Consider the following 19,509-nt stretch of genomic DNA (forward strand, 5'->3'; position numbering starts at 1 on the left):
GATGGGAAGAACCTGGGAGGTTGTCTAATCCACCCTCATTCTATAGGTGAGGAAAATGAGGGTCAGAGAGCAAGTGATCCACTAAGGAAGGAAGTAGCAGAGCCAGTGACCTGAGCCCAGTCTTCTGATCCCAATTCACAAGCCATGATCCATTCATTCAAAACCCATTCATTGCATGATGAAGAGCCCTATGTTAGGGAAGTGTGAAGATAATTAAAGATACTGATCCTTGCCCTCACAGTACTTAAAGTTGGCAGGATGATGGGGATTTGGGGTAGGGTGAGAGTTAAAATTGGGCACACAGAAATATCCCATAATATCTATAATGCAGAATGGAATGTAAGAGCATAAGAGAATGTAAGAACACGACTTTGTGTTGTGTAACATGAGATAAGTCATTTTCAGCTGATTACTGAATAGGGGAAGGGAAGGGAATAAGCATTCATGTGGCACCTACTATGTGCTAGTCACTGTGCTAAGGGCATTACAGTGATTATCTCATTTGATCTTCACAACAACCCTAGGAGGTAGGTGCTATTATTATACTCCTGTTACAGTTGAAGAAACTGAAGCAGACAGAGGTTAAATAACTTCCCCCAGGGTCACACAGCTGTTAGGTGTCAGTGACCCTATTTTAACTCAGGTCTTCCTGATCCCAGGCTCGGCGCTCTATCCACTGAACCATCCAGCTGACCGGAAGTCTCTGCTTAGAGGCTGAATTGCCATTTTACTTGGAAAGTTGACCAAGTTGGAACTGTATGGTGTTTTTCAGCAGGCTGAATCAAGCAGCCCAATGAATGAGTCTGATGGGCAGCGGGGAATTATCCCAGCCAACACAAAGCTGCAAACAGCCCTTTCGGTGAACCTGGGTTCTGACAGCCAAGCTGCTCATGTGGAATTACAGATCTCAACTTCAAATGGTAGGAAATGTTTTACAGCTGTTCATTGTTGGAGAATATAACCCTTTTGGTGTAGTTACTGAGCTATTGTTTTCCCTCCGCCCTGTAGACACCATAATCCGAGCAGTGCTTATTTTTGCTGAAGGGATTTTTTCGGGTGAAAGCCATGTGGTGCATCCCAGCATTCAGAATCTTTCCAGCTGCATCCGAATTCCTATCACTCCACCAAAGGATGTCCCTGTGGATCTGCACATGAAGACTTTCGTGGGCTATAGAAACAGGTGGTCCAGGTGTATACTTTCTAAAACATTTTAGAATATGCTCTTTCTGGAAGAAGAAATATACATGATAATATACTTACTGGACTAATTCTGGATGTGTTATTTGTTAGCTCTGTTACCTTGGACAAATCAATTAACCTCTCTAATCCTTAGTTTCATCATCTCTAAAATAATACTTATTGTGCCTTGTAGGGTTGCTAGAAGGATCAAATGAGATAATGTATGTAACAACGCTTTGAAAACGACAAAGTGCTAGACAAAGTCAAATCAATTCAACAATTATCTATTAAGTACCTACTATATTCAGAATTCTATGTTGAGCACTTACAGATGTAAGGTGGAATTATTACACAATGTCTAGCACTTTGTAGATTTTTCATTATATGGTTGTTGAATAGAAATGTGCAGGCCATGAAGGAAAGAGCCATTTCATGAATTTTCCTACCCACTTCAGGCCTTTTTTAAGCCTTATGCTTATTATATTTTCTAGAAAAATTATGTAGTTTTTGGATTTGGATTGTTATTTTTCTGTTCTTAGATCTAACGTTTTTTAGAATATTAAGATATATTTTTTTATGTGTCCCATTAACTTCTAGTTTAGGTTTTTATGACTCTATCAGGATTAGGAAGACTACTTTGTATTGGGGGTTATTTATTACTGGGCTACTTACTATTCCCCAAATTCTTAGATTCCAATTCCCTAACCCAGGGGTGGGGAACCTGTAGCCTCGAGGCCACATGTGGCCTTCTAGGTCCTTGGGTTTGACCTTTTTACTAAGTCCAAGTTTTAAGGAACAAATCCTTTTAAGAGGATTAATTCTGTGAACTTTATATTCAAAGGGATGCACTTGAGGACCTAGAGGGCCACATGTGGCCTCAAGGCTGCAAGTTCCCCATCCCTGCCCTAACCAATGGTCAGTAAAAACCTGCAGTTTCACCTTTTAAGATTATATTTAGAAGACTATGTTGTTTATGTAAATTCAAGACACCTGTTAACATACATGGTATTTCCATACTCAGATTTACTTGAGTTGTCACCTTCTAGTAGCATCGTGTTGGCCTAGTGCTTTGATATGCATTTTATAAGACACAGACCAAATGATGTTATTACTTACGGAGTTAGCATTCAACTTTAACATAATCTTTTTACTTCCTTTGATCCTTTATACAGCACTCAGTTTCATGTGTTTGAATTAACACGACAGCTCCCCCGATTTGCCATGTATGCGCTGAGCAGCCCAGATCCTACCAAAGAACCACTCAGTTTCGTTAACTTTACTGTCAATGAACGGGTACAACGGGTAAGCATTCTTTTGTATATTTTACTTGTATTTAGTTTGTATTTCAGTGTTTATACTCCCCAGAAGTATTCATTTCTTTTGAAATGCCCCAAAGGGAGGAAAATTACTTGAGCATTGTTCATTAGCAGCAGGAGCAATCTGATGGAGGAGTTATGCAGCTTTTGGGATTGCCCCCTTTTTAAATTCAGTAGTTATAGTGAAAGCATTACTGAGATGACTCTCTTACTGAAAGAAAAAAATATTCCATTTTCCCAGATAGATGATGTAACAATTCTTTTTTTAAAAAAAAATTTTCCAATTATATTTAAAAATTTTTAATTTTTTTTTTAATTTTGAGTTCTAAATTCTCTCCTTCCCTCTCTCCCTTCTCCCCTCATCGAGAAAGCAAGCAGTTTGATATGGTTTATATATATACAATCATGCAAAACATATTTCTGTATTAGTCATAATTTAAAAGAAAATATAGACCAAAAAAAACTAATAAGAAAAATAAAGAGAGTAAAAATAGTATACTTTGATCTGCATTCAGATTTCATCCATTCTTTCTCTGGAGTCCTTTTTTCTTTGGAGTTGTCTTGGATCATTGTATTGCTGAGAATTAGCTCACAGCTGATCATTGTTTAAACTGCTGTTAACTGTATACAAGGTTCTCTTGCAATGATTCTTACTATAACTTTTTTATTTTCCTTGTTTTACTGTTTGGTAATACTGAATGCTGAACCAGCTATTATACTTGAACTAATTTTTCTATATATCTTTGATTCTTTAGTACCTAAAATTGATGCTTTAAAAATTACACACTTCTTTCTTACATTTCTTACAGGGTTAGAGAATCATAGTTCTAAGGGAGAGTAAACTGTTGGGGATACACATAAAGGAAATTACGACTGAGGTCAGGAATAAAATAGAGGAAACTTGGACCTATCTTGGTATTTTACTGAACTTACTTATCTCTGGTCAGATGCTATGGGGAACAACTTTGCTGTATATCTGTAACTAGAATCCAGTTTCTCTCTATATGTATACCTTATATTCATTAAACTACCTCCTTCTTCCCTGACCCAGAATTACTTCATTCCATCCCCTGAGTGTCTTTTCCTCTTGTCTCACCAATCATAGCTTAGGGTTTGATACAATTGCTTTTATTTGTATGGAGTTGCAATAAGCAATAAAAGTTTACCATGACTTATATACATAAGAGATTTCATTTCTCAGTAATCCAAGTTTGTTGCTTAGGAACTCCATAACTCAAATAAGCTTTTAGTTTTCTCCTGGGGCTGATGACCTTGCCCCCTAGATGGTTTTTAGGGGATCTGGTAAGTTTACAAATAAGGAGGAATCAATAGGGACCCCAAAGAAGGGGCTTATCTGCTTGTTCACCCTATGATATTCTTCTTCTGGACCGATGAAAACCACATACTTCTTAGCACACACCCAGAAACACCTGGCCCTGTAACCTTGAGCAAGTTACTTAACCCCAATTGCTTAGGGGTGGCCAGGTAGCTCAGCAAGTAAAAGCACCGGCTCCAGTGTCGGGATGACCTGGGGATCAAATCTGGGCTCAGATACTTAGCACCACACCCAGAAATAACTGGCCGTGTAACCTTGAGCAAGTTACTTAACCCTGATTGCTTAAAAAAAAAAAAAAGAAAACCACATACTTTATGTGTGACAAGTCCCCTATTTTCAATACTGATTTTTCTTTTTCCTTGCCAGGATGTCTTTCAGGGTTCCCGTATTTTATTTTTAGGACCCCAGTATATGGTAGCTGGCACATGTGGCCTCTAATTACCCCCTAGAGCACTACATTGGAGGCGACCTTAACCATCTTCCTAAGGGAAGAGAGTATGGAGTGTCTACCCTGTCTACCCTTAGAGCTTCTGGGGGATCAGTTTTAGGTTTTAACATTATAACAATAATCCCAAATAACTTATTTAACAACCTTACAGTTTTTTATAAATGAGAGCCAACTTGTTTTAGCTCCAAGACAGGGTTAGCAGGACTTAATAAAATAACATACCTGGTTTTCAACAACTTTTTTCCACTATCTTTTAGTTTCAACTAAATTCAGACCAAAAGTGGCTTTGTCTAACACTGTTCCTGGCTCACAATGGTCACTCAAGCTTTTACAATATACAGTGTAGAAATATAATAATAACACAGTGAGATGACATTAATTGCATTTCCAAGTCACATATAAAAATTATTGATAGATGATTGCTCTTACCAAGTGCAGAGGCTGGTTGACTTCTGATCTTGTTTTCCCTTCTCCTTTTCTCATCTCCCCACAGTTGCAGAACCTGGTTGTGGGGGTGATTGATATGGGCAGGAAGGAGAAAGAGGGCACACCACTCCTGTGTGGGAAAGTTCAACTTTGGGACTTACCTAGAGGAGTGGGCTTCAGGGTGCCTAGGGACCTAGGGCTGTTGCTAGTGGGGCCCCAGTGTAGCTGCTCTGCCTCCCTCTTTGTTCTTTTTACCAGGTAGGGGAGGTTAACTCAAATTCCCTACTATTCTTCTAACTTTTCACTGCAGCCTTAGCTTGGTCAGAGCTAGGAGGACAGGGGAAAGGATCTTAATGGTTCTAACCTTTTATTGTATCATTTGCTTGGTCAGAACCAGGATGACAGGGAGAAGGCACTGTAGCCCTAGCCTGGGAAGAGCTAGGCTGTGACCCAGGAAAGGGTTAAGTGCCAGTCTTATCTCAAAGTGCGGCTTTGAAACCTGCCTCTCTTGGTCAGTGAAGTGACCCCTTTTTCTTTTAGATAAATCTTAGGGGAGAAGTTTCTTCTCTCCCCCTTTTTCCATCTGTCTTTCTACCTCCAGAACTTCGGCTGGAGTCCAAAGAAGTAGGAAGAGAGAGATTTTTTTTTGTTTTTGCCAACAACCTTTCTTTAAGAGACCATCAATCTTTCTAGCCTAGGTACAGTGGCTGACTGCATTTTGAATCTTACAAGGTGGCAGACTCAGAGATTTTTGCACAGACACAGAGCAGAAACAGGCAGTTTGTGCACACAGTAATTGAAACGGACTGACACAGATGGATATTTAAACAGACGTGAAACAAAACCAGATGGCAAGCCACATAGACCAGCACAGGTCCAAACAAAATGGCTTACCCCAAAAGTTCTACCCAGTGTGTTGGGGAAACTTGGGACAGGGCGTTAAGCTGTGTCCAGCTGCCACTCAGTCCCTACCAAATGAGTACCCCCAGAGACAGAACAGAGAATTAGAAGGAAGCTTACCTCTAGAGGATGGGACCAGAACTCCATGTTATCCAAATGCAGGAACAAATCAGAGTCGAAGAGGGTCTTGACTAGCTCTACCTAAGCCTGGAGGGCCCTGGGACGTCCTTAGGGGCCAGCTCCCCTCAGGGTTAGGGCAGAGCCAGCTCTTTCCTTTCCCTTAGTCCAACACTCTGAGGTCTCTACAGCGACACAGAACACTACAATCTTGCTGGGGCCTCCAAAATGTTGTACTGAGAATCAGCAAGTGAGACCATTAATCATTTTAAGTGGAGTTTAATGAAGCCAGTGACTGCCAGAGGCCATGGACCCAAATCAGGCAGCCCCAAGCATATACATCTTGGGGCTTATGTAGACAAAAGCCACAACATAACTGTTACCAAGGGGAAACTACAATTTGGCAGTTAGGAGCTAGCTGGGAAAATACAAAAGCCAAAAAGGTAGCAATCAGTTCTTTGTCTAATGACCCATTTGTTGCCCAACTGGAAAGTCCCCAAGTAACCAGGAAGAGGGGAGGAGGGGTTCCAGGTGGCAGGTTTGGGCAGGTCTCCTAGGCGAACTTACCCAAGCAGGAGGGATGGGGGATGTTCACAAAATGGTGGTTACAACAGAACAAACATAGGTAAAGGAATGTTATGTTTTAGTTTATGACTGATAAAATAGTAAGAATGGAATCGTGAATGTTGGCAAGAACCATGGTGGAATTATCAGTGTTGCCAGTATAGAAAGACTGGGAATAGGGTAGGGCTATAAGAGCTTGTGACTTGATTTCATTCTGCATTTTGTTAATGGGGTTTGTTTTATACTGTTTTATAGCATGTGTATTTTCTCTTAAGGAAATAATAAACATAAAATAAGTACACTTATCCTTAATTTTCTGAATTTTTGTTTTAACAGACACCCATCATTTATACCCATTTTTCATATATGAATCACTTTTCACTCTTACAGGCAAATTCCTCTATATTAGCAGGATGGCACAGTTTTTAACTTCCTTGAAAGGGATGGCACAGTCCTGTACTTTAACCAAGTAGAAGCACCCCCTGCCTTAGGTCCCCATTTCTTTGGTGGCTCTTTTTTGGAATTCCTTTCCCTTCAACTCCCATTGGGGTGCCAGTCATATTCTCTGGGAAATGGAGAATTCCCTTTTCTAGTACTAATGTATCCATATTTGGAGTGTTCTTTGCTCTGTATTGTCACTGATCCGCTCTACATAAACATACACACATGTAAAGTTTCATTTTAAGGATAGTTTTTACAGCCTAGATTTTGTTAGTTTATTGAAGGATAGGTATGTAAATTTCTCGTTTAAGAATGGCTACATATTTCTTTTATTGTTCAAGGGCATGATTTTTTAAAATTTATTTTTAACATTCATTAAAAAAAAATTAAGTTCCAAATTCTCTTCCTACCTCCAACCCCTCTCCACACATTGAGGTGAGCAACTTGATATCAGTTAGACACATGAAGTCATTCAAAACATATTTACACATTAGCAATATTGCAAAAAAAAAGAGGCAAGAAAAATAAAGTAAAAAAAGGTATTCTTTAGTGTTCACTCAGAGCTCATTAGTTCTTTCTCTGGAGGTGGATAGCATTTTTCATCATGGTTTCTTTAGAATTGTCTTGGGTCATTTTATTAAGCAGATCAGGTGAATCTTTCACAATTGAGTATCCTTATAGTATTGCTGTTACTGTGTACAGTGTTCTCCAGGTTCTGCTCACTTCACTTTGTATCCGTTCATATAAGTCTTGCCAGGTTTTTCTGAAACCATCTTGCCCGACATTTCTAATGTCATGGTAGTATTCTGTCACAATCATATACCATGACTTGTTTGGGCATTCCCAGTTGATGTGCATCTCCTCAATTTCCAATTCTTTTACCACTACAAAAAGAGGTGCTATAAATATTTTTCTACATGTAGATCCTTTCCCTTTTTCTTTGATCTCTTTGGGGTGCAGACCTAGTAGTGATATTAGTGGGTTAAAGGGTATGCACAATTTTATAGTCCTTTGGGCGTAATTCTAAATTGTTCTCCAGCATGGTCTGATTAGTTCACAACTCCACCAACAGTGCATTAGTGCTCCTATTATTCTGCTTCCCCTCTAGCATTTGTCATTTTCCTTTTCTGTTATGTTGAGAATGGCTATATATTACTAACCTTTTCTAAAACATATATTTCATTTTATTATATATTTTTAAGGTTGTCATTTGGCTGAACCAGAACTTCCTATTACCTGAAGATAGTGAGATCCAAAATGCTCCATTTCAAGTCTGTTTCACATCTCTACGAAATGCTGGGCATCTCTGTATAAAAATAAAACCAAGTGGAGAGGTGATATTTAATGCCATAATGACCTATCTGTTTCTCCAGTCTTTATTTGAATGAGGACAGTGTCCCTAGTGAGACACTGGAAGACAGATGAAAGTCCCATAAGGAGAAGTCTTTATGTCAGCCCTTCCAGTTGCTGTTCACTTCTTTGACACTGAGTTTAGAATCTAAAACATCTGTGTGACGGGAAGGCAGAAGGCTGGTCTTGGAGTCAGCTGTCCCCCAGAGACTGAAGCAGTGGATGATGACTGATATGGCAGCTAATTGAGATCATGGCAAGGAGAGGGGCAGGCTAATGGCAGTCTCATGGCAGTTACTGAAAATTGGGTTACATTGCCATTGCTGCCATAGGTTGCCAACCCCAATACATTAAATGTCTTATTTTTTTTTCCATAGCTCTAATGGGAACATAGTACTTCACAAAAGATTTTCAGTTCTAGAGGATGACAGTAAAAGGAGCTTCCAGGGGAAAGCAGGAGAGGGTACAAAATCATAGAGTTAAAAAAGATGAAAATAACAGAAATAGGGCTAAAAATGTAAAGACCACAGCAGTCTTATTTTGTTTTAACTGGCTGATATGCCAGGATCCAGCAGTGGCAAATACATCCATCAGTCCCTCAGTTAATAAACATTTGTTAAGTGCCTGCTATGTGCCAAGCATTGTATTACTGAGTGCTGGAATACCAGAAAGGCAAAAGACCATCCTTTCCCTCATGGAGCTCACAATCTAATGGAGAAATACACACATATAGAAGTTGAGAAGCTGGGGTGGGGGAGGGAGGAGAGGAAGGGCAGCTGGCAGTGGGGCATAATGAAGTCCTGTAGTCAATGGGGAAATGACGAGGTGGCTGCCATGGGCCCCCACCTTAAATAGAGAATCTGGGAGGAGCCGTTCCATGTCCTCCTTCCACTTTCCTCCATACTGGAAGGTGCAGTTTGCTATGAGTATAAGAGTTTCAAGAGGGAAAATGTCAAATCTGATGTGCTTCTTTTTGTCTTGTTAGGTCGCTGTCAATACTGATGATATTGATCTGGCTGGGGATATCATCCAGTCAATGGCTTCTTTTTTTGCTATTGAAGATCTTCAGGTGGAAGCTGATTTCCCTATCTACTTTGAGGAGTTACGGAAAGTACTAGTTAAGGTATGGACACACAATGACTGCATTTGTGAGGACTATTTAGCTTGTCATTTGGAATGTGTCAGCTATGAGACTTTCACATAAGTGAACCTTGCTTAATGGGAAAAGAGGAAAGAGACATTTGTCTCTCTTACTAGGCTAACCTGGTTTCAGAGTTATTTATATTTGGTCTTTGTGGAGTGTATGAGAGTTTCAATAATCCACTAGTGTTCCTTTTGTCAGGTGGATGAATATCATTCTGTACACCAGAAACTTAGTGCTGATATGGCTGATCATTCCAATCTGATCCGTAGTTTGTTGGTCCGGGCTGAGGATGCACGTCTTATGAGAGACATGTGAGTAATCACTATGGTGAAAACTGCTAGCTCTTTAGAAAATGTGTGCAATTACTGTTTCCAGCTATAATGCTTTATCTATCTTTTCACACAAAGATTTCATCAATAAAATATTTACCTGGTGATTATTTAGGTGAGTTTTAGAGAACTAAAATTTATTAGATAGCTGCTTGCGCTGTTCCTAAAAGATTCCAGCTCCAAAAAGTTGGAGCAAATGCCTTTAACTACCTATTTCTTAGGTATTTGGATGGATCTACGATCACACTAATGTATTGATCAGAAATGCCCTTCACCAGTGCAGGTTACAGCCTATGTATGTCCTCTCATCCTGTGCCATTCTTGTTCAACTGTTCCAATAAATAGAAACATATTGTGAAGTGCCTTGAGGCCTTAGAGTGTCACAGTATATTTTATGGCTATTAGTGGGATACTTAACCATCCAGCTGCTGTCTGTCACTGCACCATTGCCCATCTCCTTTTCCAGGCATACATATCCTAGATAGTGCTTTTTTTTTTGCTACATCTTAATCATATGCCATTGTTGTTAATATGCTGCAGATTACTTATATTCACTATACACAATTCTCCAGAGATTGTAGTATTCCATAGAAAGGCAGCGTATATAACATAGAAGAGATTTTTGGACCGGAAGTCAAGAAAATGAATTCAAATCCTATTTCTTATGCTAGGTGTGTGGCCATGAACAAGGGTAATTTAATCTCCCTGAGTCTCAGTTTCTTCATTTGGAAAATAGTAATACCTATAGTACCTGTTTCACAAGGTTGTTGTAAGGCTCAAATGAGATAAGGTATATAAAATGATTTGTACACTTTAAAAAATGATGATGATGATGGTTCTTCTTCCATCATTTATGGTCATATTGCATCAGTAAGAAAATATGAGTGTTAAAAAGAAGGGACTTGGTGGCAAACAACTGCTTGAGATTATGAAAACACTAACAATTTTCTAAATGCAATTTAGTTCATTCTCTTCTTCACTTATGGGCCCAATTCACTATGCTTCTGTAGTGTCTGTCAAAAATATATTTAATGATATATTAACTATGTGTCATTCCCTGGGCAACTTGAGTTCTTCATTCACTTGATTTTTCCTATAGTTTACTAAGCTGGGGTTTTATTTTTTTTTTTTTTTGGTGGCTGGAAATGTCATTGGAGATGCCTTATGAGGTGACAGGGCTCAATACAATTAGCATAGTGTTGTCCATAAATAAGAATTATCCACTGGCCCCACCATCTATACAGAATCCATCTTAAATGACAACCGAGGCATAAAATCCCAGTCTCATATTTTGGCCTTGTCTTGGAGTGTCTAAATAAGAGAACAGATTCCCTGTGGATCCTTATTATTTCAAGGAGCAGATTTAAAGTCCTTTAGCATTTGAAGGACTTCACAACTTGGCCCTTTGCTACGTTTCAGTTCTTCCCTCTTTATACACTCTCAGATCTGTCCGTCTTTGGCTGCACCTCATGCTTGGATGTACTTGCTCCTAACCTCTGACTCTCTTAGAATCCCTGAGCTTACACACCATCTCCTCCAAGAAGCCTTTCCTGGTTTCCTCCGCCACTTGTGCCATCACCTCGAAGGTGGTCTTCCTTCTGTTTTGTATTTATCTTTTACGTTCTGATTTATACACATTGTTTCCCCCATTAGAATGTGAGGTCCTTGAGGACAAGGGCTGTTTTTGTCTTTCTTTGTATTCCCAGCACTTCAACTGTGGTTCGTACTTAAGTGCTGGTTGATTGATCTTTACACAGCCATGGAAGATACCTTGGTGGAATAAAGTCATTAAGGTCATGTTTTTCTCTACTTATGTGTAATATGTATACTTTTGTGTAGCCAGTAAACAATAAACCTAGTAAGATCTTGTACTTTTACTTTTAGCTAAAATTGGTGGCGTTTGTGGCAAAACTTTTAATTTTATGTCATCAGAATTGTCCATTTTACCTTCTGAGATTCTTCTGTTCTTTGGTCCTGAACTAACTCTTGCTCTATCCACAAATCTGACAGCTAATTGCTTCTCTCCTTTGTTTTGGATGTCGTACTTTGTGTCCAAGCTATGCAGCCATTTGGGGATGAGATGCAGGTCTATACCTAGTTTCTCGTAATTTGTTTTCCAGTTTCCCCATTTGCCAGATAGTGAGTTTTTTTTTACCCAAATTGCTGGGATCTTTCATTTTATCAAACACTAGGCTACTGAGCTTGTTTGCTTCTGTATGTGGTGTACATGACTGTTACTCTGATAGACCTATTTCTTACCAAAGACCTTTTCTCAACTTCTATCCTACTTGGCCTCTCCACAGCACTTACTATCAATTACTTTCTCCTGATTACTCTCGCCTTTTTGGATTTTCATGACATATTTCTCTCCTAGTTCTCCTCTCTGAGTGACTATTGATTCTCAGTCTCCTTTGCAGGTTCTGCATTCATGCCACACCCTTCAACTGTGGGTGTCTCCCTAGGCTATGTCTTGGATCCCCCATTTCTTTTCACTCTATCTCACTTGATCTCATAGGATCTTCTGAATTCAATTACCATCTTTGTGCAAATGGTCCTCTATCTCTTTCTAACCATATATACATAAACTTGTGTATATGTATGTGTGTGTATATATGTATTTGTATATCTAGCCCTAGTCTCTCTCCTGAGCTCCAGTCCTACATCACCAGCTGCCTTTTGGACATGTAACAGTGGATGTTCCCCATTCATCTCAAACTCAGCATATCCAAAACAGAACTCAGCATCTTTTCTCCAAAACTCTCTGCTCTTCTACACTTCTGTGTTTCCACTTTTTTTGGGGTGGCATTGCTGAAGCACAGAAGTGCCATCTTTCTCTTCTCAGAATCAGAAGGACAAGAACTAAAAAAGGATATATTGCATCTTTTCCATTATCTTAGAGTGTAAATTTTCTTTGAAATAATTTTGTAAAGAACTTCTAAATCTTTTCAAAGGGTTGCTGATCACCAAATGCAGTGGAACCATTTTAATGACACTATTGCTAAGATTAGTGTTTTTTTTACCCTCAAATTCTAAGAATTTGGCTCCCTCCTCCCAAGTCTACCATATTGAAGGTGAATTGACAGTAATACTTCTGTTGATTCACACAGGAAAACAATGAAGAAACGCTATGTGGAACTTTATGACCTTAACAAGGATTTGCTAAATGGTTATAAAATTCGCTGTAATAATCACACAGAGCTTTTAGGTAACCTAAAAGCAGTAAACCAAGCTATACAAAGAGCTGGTCGTCTTCGAGGTAAGTCTAATTTTGTGGCTATCAGTTTTTGTAGTACCCACCATGAAAAATCACTGTTACTAATTGAAGTCACTCTTCCAGGAGTCAGCTATCTGCTGGCATCAGACAAATGTCCAAGAAGCCCAAGTTATTTTTGTAAAGCAGGCTAAAGCTTAGCTCCCAAGCATTTCTTTAGATCATGTTGTATATTTCAGAAATACAACCAGAGAAGTATACTTAGCTTTTCTTCTCTAGGTCAGCACTTTTGACTTAAAACAAAACAAAAACCCCTGTATTTATGGTTCAGTCCTACCACATTAGAGGATGTTATATGTCAGTTAAATGACTGTTAAATGATGACAATATACTTTAGAGAAGAAATAGCTTTATTAACAATTTTATTGTTTGAAGTTCTCAAGTGAAATCTCTTCTTGTTTTGAGAAGCAGCATGTATATTGTGGTGAAAGGAACGAGATTGAATCCCAGCCCAGATACTTCTGCAAGACATACTAGCTGACATGTGACATTACACTTTCAGCAATGGGAATATTTGTGCAATATATGTTTATTTTGGGGGATAGTATTTTTACCAACCCTACAGATTCTTATGAGAAAATGGCTTGAAAACATTGAAATATTAAATTGATAGTTATTCTGTGACAAATGCCCCTAATGACGTCTTTGGTAGTGTAAAAATAAGGGAGGAGGGCTCAGATTAGATTACCTATTAGGCCCTTTTTGGTTTTAAGTCCTATGATAATTGTTAGTTTTACATCACACAATCTTTCTTAGGTACTTTGGCATAGGCATAGGAGCACTGGATTTAACTTGGGTCTGGTTCTAGTACTGCTACGGACTCCCTGTGACCTTGTGCAAATCACTTCCTGTTTTTGGACCTCAGTTTCCTAATCTGTAAAAGAAGGCTGGATGCATATCTCTAAGGAAGGTCCTTTTAGGTGCTAAGTCTTATGAAACTTCCCAGTTTTACCTCTGCCTTAAAATAAGATCTTTTGGTTTAAAGGCTCATGTTCTTTCTTAAATAACATTAACTTCTTTTCTCTTGTTGCAGTTGGAAAACCAAAGAACCAGGTGGTTAGTGCTTGTAGGGATGCTATTCGGAGTAACAATATCAACATGTTATTCAGGATAATGCGTGTGGGTACAGCTTCATCATAGGAGAGGTCAGAGGCAGTGAAATGTTATCCGTCATTGGGAGTGTTGGAGTTTTTTCCTTTAGGCCCTTTCAAACTCATCTAAAGGACTGAACATTTAAAGAGATCTTGACATGCCATAATTCTGAAAAGCAAGATGGTTCTGTGCCCAGCTTTCAGCTGTAAAGCACCATTACTGAAAAATGTTTGCATTTCCTACTTTTAAATGATCAATCTTCTTTTTAAAAATTACAAGATTGGTATGTAAGAAGTGAAAACCTGTAGGAATTAGTGTTTTAAAGTGCTTAAAGTTGCTTAATTATAGAGAACTTTTTCTTTTTGAAACTATATCTTAAAAACCATTTAACTGCCTTTTTATAGTTACATCCAATTTTTATTAAAACTTAAAAGCATTTGACCTTTCTGTGTGTTCTGGTTACTTAGAAATCTTACTGCTTTTATTTCTAAGACTTAACATGCATTTGCTTCCATTATAATTATTAAGATTGTGTTTTGGACCTCACTGGTTAGGGAACTCTCAGGTAAGGTTACCAAAGCAGATCAACAACTTTTCTGCAACTGAGATTCTTAGAGAGTTATTTGGGGGCATTCAGAGGTTAATTGACTTGTCCACAATAAGAATATATCAGAAGTGGGACTTGAACTCAGGTCTTCCTTTTTCTAGGAAAGAGAGCTCTGTGAAAATTAATATTGATTTTGTATTTTATAATTGATTTCACTCTGTAACTAATTTTATTTAGTACACTTATTCTGTTCTGTATTTTATAAAAAAACTTCAGCCTTTATATGTCTCTGAATGTAGAAGCTCATGAGTACAAAAGTTCAGTCTCCCTCTTTCAAGTTATATGCAAAGGTTTAAGTTTTCCCAAAACCATTTTTTTTTTAAGCAATTGGGGTTAAGTAACTTGCTCAAGGTTACACGGCCAGTTATTTCTGGGTGTGGTGCTAAGTATCTGAGCCCAGATTCGATCCCCAGGTCATCCCAACACTGGGGCTGGTGCTCTTACTTGCTGAGCCACCTCGCCGCCCCCCCACAACCATTGTTAAAGGAAAATTTGAGCTGTTTAGGGATTTAGTGCCCTCATAAAACACTTTAACTCTTAGGGAATTGTTACTTTAGCACAACCTGCAAATCACTTCATGCCAAGGAAACTTGGTATTTCTTGTAACTTCAGCTCCTCAGAAACTCCTGACATCTGTGTGCTTTCCTTGAGAGTGGACTGGCTAACCACATCCCATCAGTCTCATCCTGGTCAATTAAAGGTGATCATATCTCACTCCCAGGCTCCCGTGAGTGTTCCTGTCCACTATCAATGACTTTGGGATGCAGCTGGGTCCATAAATTCACAAAGCCTTCCTTCAAGACAGAGAGGGGGGCCCTGATCCCTTGTGTGTCCTTAATGTGAACCAATCATGATGCTTCACTTCCCATAATGTTCCCAACCCCATAAACAGCAGCATGATTTCCTCATCTACTCTGTTCTGTTCTATGCTTATAAAAAGAAGTTTCATCTCCAATCCTTTGTCTGGCTAGAAAGTGAGGCAAACTATTGATCCCTTTATTTATAGGTTTGATACCCTATGAATAAACTGTTACCTTGCTCAAAGAGAAAGTGCTTTGGTCTACTTTTATTGAATTTCACTTGTGCCAACTCTATCCACTACTCCAAGCTGCCTTTCAGCCTCACTGATGGGATCCTAATAAAGCTGCCCCCAGCCCCAATATCCTAACTTCATTATACGCCCCACTATACCTATCTAGCCCCCTGCCAATGTCCTAACTTCCTCATATATGCCTCACTGTTCACTAGAACAGGTGTGTCCATGAACTCATAGTTCTCACAGAACAGCAGGTGTGTCCACATGATGGGATCCCAGCCACTGCCTCTTATCTAGTCACTGCCCCCAGACCCATTCCCACAGAAACAGGTGTGTTCTTGTACTCAACCACAATCACATCATCCATCTAATCCAAAATAAGACCACAATACCTAACTATTTATCTTGACCAGACAAGACCAATCAATAGCTAGTCAATTAGAGGGCAACATGACCAGAATGTTTAACCACTGAACCATAGATGGGACCCCTCCTCCATTACCTAATCCCTTAACAAACTCCTGCCTTTTTAATATTAATCATATTTCTATATTCTATGTAAATTTTGATTGTGTAATCAGCAACTTTACCCTAAAAAATCCATCTTGCTTTCTCTGAAAGAGAAAGTTCTACCTCTTGGAACAGCCTCAGTCATGACAGGCATCAGTCTCAATAAATGCCCATAATTGGATTAGAGGTGGTCTGACTCTGAACTCTGAGACAGTTCTACCACAACACATCATGAAACCCCAGCAGTTTTGGGGTAGCAAAGCCCCCACTGCAACACCATTACCACCATGTCAGTATTGATTACTGTTATTGCTTTGTATTAGCCATTTTGTTTCTTGGAGAAAAACTGTATGTACTGGGATTGTACATTTTTTAATGTGAAATCCGGTTTAAGTGTACAGTTATGTGGTGTGTCTTATGTCAGTAAACTTATATGAAGTGAGGCTAGAGATCATTCACCTCATTAAACACTCAGGGCATTCACAGATTGTTCTGCTAATTAGATTTAACAAGTTTAACTTGGAAATTGTACTGAATGGTGAACCTTTGTCACTTTCCCCAGCTTAACATCTCTTTCATAAGCAGTTTTGAGGGGAGTCACTTTGCCCCTCACAGCAACCTAAATGATTCCAGCTGTTTTTTATCATCCACATTATATTATCGTACTTCTGAAGCATGAATTTTGGGAGTAAGGAAATTTTTTGAGTATACTTATAATTGCACTTATATACTTCCACTTACAGGTTGAAAACACTTTTTTTTTTTGCTTTTTGGAGGGCAACTGGGGTTAAGGGACTTGCCCAAAGTCACACAACTAGTAAGTGTTAAGTGTCTTGAGGACGGGTTTGAACTCAGGTTCTTCTGACTCCAGGGCTGGTGCTCTATTCACTGTGACACCTAGCCGCCCCAATTGAAAGCACTTTCACTGTTATTATACTTCTCTCTGAAGCAGATAGCTATTATTATACCTATTTTACTGATGGAGAAAGAGGCATAGAGAAGTCAATTAATTTGCCTGAGGTTAGAGCTAGTAACAAAAGTAGGTCTGCTAATGTCCAGCCTTCTTTCTGCTTGACCTCATTTTTTTAGGTTGGTTATTTCCAACCTTTAGTTGTTGCTAGTTTTGAGAGAACCTGGATTTGAACCTTGATCCTGCTGCTTACTTTTTTTTTTTCAAATGACCCTGTTTCTGTTGAGGGTACCACCATCTTTATAATAATCAAGATTTGAATCTTTGTTGCATCCTTAACTCACTTTCACTCATTCTTAAGTATCTGATTAAGTAGCCCAAATCTTGTTCCTGTCTCCGGAACTTGTCTCACTTTGGTAAGTCAATAAACATTAAGCATCTGCTACATGCCAGGCACTATGCTAAGTGCTGGGGATAAAAGTAAGGTAAAAAATTCCCTGCCCTTAGAGTCCACAATATAATTGGAGAAGACAGCAGGCAAATAATTATATATAAACAAGCTATGTGGAGTATAAATTGCAAATATCTGAGGGAAGGCAGTAGAATATAGATCAGCAGTCTTTCTGCAAATGATGGGATATTAGTTGAGACTTGAAGGAAGCCAGGAGGCAGAAGTGAAGAAGGGAAGTGTTCCAGGCAGTGGGAGAATGGCTTGGGTGGATGGGGAAGGCTAGTAAAAATGCCTATTTGACAGTGTCTTGTTCAAGAAGTAAGCAAGGAGTCCAGAGTCAACGGATTGAAGAATATGAGGTGGGAGTGGTGGTAAAAGTTATTTTTGATCCTGGAGGTGCTAGAGAGCCAGTGGAATTTATTCTGTAGGGGAAGTGACATGTTCAGATCCGTGCTTTAGGAAAATCACTTTGACAGCTAAATAGAACATGAACTGGAGTAGGGAGAAACTTTTGGCAGGCAGACCAACCAGGAGGTTATTGCCATGATCCATGGTCCATGGTAATGGTTTCTGACAAGGGCCTGAACTAGAATGGTGGCAGTGTCAGATAAAAGAGGAAGTTATAAAAGTAAAATCTCGAAGTCTTGTCAACAGATTAGATGTGGGGATCAGGGAAGGAGAGGGATGTGAGTTAAGACTGACACCAAGATGGTAAACTTGAAGAACTGGGAGTGATACCCTTGGTAGTTAAAGGGAAGTATGGAATGGGGAAGAGTTCTGGGGGAAAGATGAGTTGTTTTGGACATGTTGAATTTAAGATGCCTGTAGGATATCCAGTTCCAGATGTCTAATAGGCAGCTAGAGACATGACAAGTAGCATTGGGAATTATCAGCATAAAGATAATTTAATCCAATGGGAGCTGATATCACCGAGTGAATAGTACAGAGGGAGAAGGCCCAGGGCAATGCACTGTGGGACACCTATGGTCAGGCTCCTCCTTTTCATCCACCTGGCCACTACACTAGTTCAGGCTTATTACCTCTTACCCAGATAATTACTACAGCCTAAATGTTCTCAACAGTCTCTATTTAACCCCATTGCATCCTCCACTGCTGCAGTGATTTTCCTGAAGTATAAATCTGATCCATGACATCAGTTCTATTCAGTAAATTTCAGTGGTTCCCAATTACCTCTAAGACCAAACATAAACCTGGTTTGATGTTTAAAGCCCTTCCCAACTTGGCCCCAACCTATCCTTTCAGACTCATTAGACATAATGCCATATCATGCACTCTAGATTTCAGCCAAACTGGTCCTATTTTCCATCATACATAGCACTGTGATCTCCCATGTTTGTTTCTGCATCATAATTCTTCTGGACCTCAGTTTTATCATCTATACAATGACTAAACTGGAGGAAATAACTTCTAAGGACCTTTCTAGGAATAAATCTATAATCTTACTTTTTGGACATTTCTAAATTTAGTTCTTTACCTGAAAAATGTTTGTGGGCAGAGCTTTGAGAGGCAGGATGCTATCCCATTTCTTTTCTGAAGCCACATTAGCATTCTGAACTAGTTAGGCACAGTGATATCTTGTTAATGTGCTCCTTTATAAATTTGGCTTTTCCCTAAATATTCATGCTGGGAGTTTCCATTACTTAATGAGAGGTTACTAGTCAGATTTTTAGTCATTTAAAATGATTAAGCTTTTTTTGGGGTGGGAGTGGGGGGAATAAAATATATTTATTAATAATTTAAAGAGAATAAAACCATAGAATCTTCTGAATTCTTTCTTGTCTCTAAGGAAAGTAACTATCATACTTTCCTTCAGAAATCTTTTCCAGTAACTCTCATGGCTGTTGGAGTTCTCATGGTGCCAGTGTCCTTCAGTTCTGCAAGTCTGGTCTGGGTACACTGGCTTATAGATACTATCCCACAAAAATACTATACTGTTTAACAAAAAGTAGTGACTCGCCCAAAGCTATCAAACTCCAATCAACATGAAAGCATTTTTTAATACAGGGGGAGACAATGCAGCAAAATATACTAGGCTTATAAACTTATTTGGTACCATGATGC

General features: G+C 39.0%; 1 protein-coding gene across 1 annotated transcript in view; it reads left to right on the forward strand.

The window, feature by feature from the left end:
* Positions 1–14,354, forward strand: part of BBS2 (Bardet-Biedl syndrome 2) — a 40,566-nt gene extending 26,212 nt beyond the window's left edge. The window contains exons 10-17 of the mRNA XM_069082438.1: positions 773–920; positions 1,009–1,180; positions 2,352–2,481; positions 7,930–8,061; positions 9,063–9,200; positions 9,420–9,532; positions 12,658–12,806; positions 13,855–14,354. Of these exons, the coding sequence (XP_068938539.1) occupies positions 773–920; positions 1,009–1,180; positions 2,352–2,481; positions 7,930–8,061; positions 9,063–9,200; positions 9,420–9,532; positions 12,658–12,806; positions 13,855–13,961 (1,089 nt within the window). The 3' untranslated portion in view covers positions 13,962–14,354. The remainder of the gene's footprint in view (positions 1–772; positions 921–1,008; positions 1,181–2,351; positions 2,482–7,929; positions 8,062–9,062; positions 9,201–9,419; positions 9,533–12,657; positions 12,807–13,854) is intronic.
* The last annotated feature ends 5,155 nt before the right edge of the window (positions 14,355–19,509 follow it).

This window comes from Petaurus breviceps, unplaced genomic scaffold, assembly GCF_028583685.1.
Source record: "Petaurus breviceps papuanus isolate PSGF00001 unplaced genomic scaffold, PetGlider_PUasm1.0 166, whole genome shotgun sequence".
NCBI classification, from domain to species: Eukaryota; Metazoa; Chordata; class Mammalia; order Diprotodontia; family Petauridae; genus Petaurus; species Petaurus breviceps.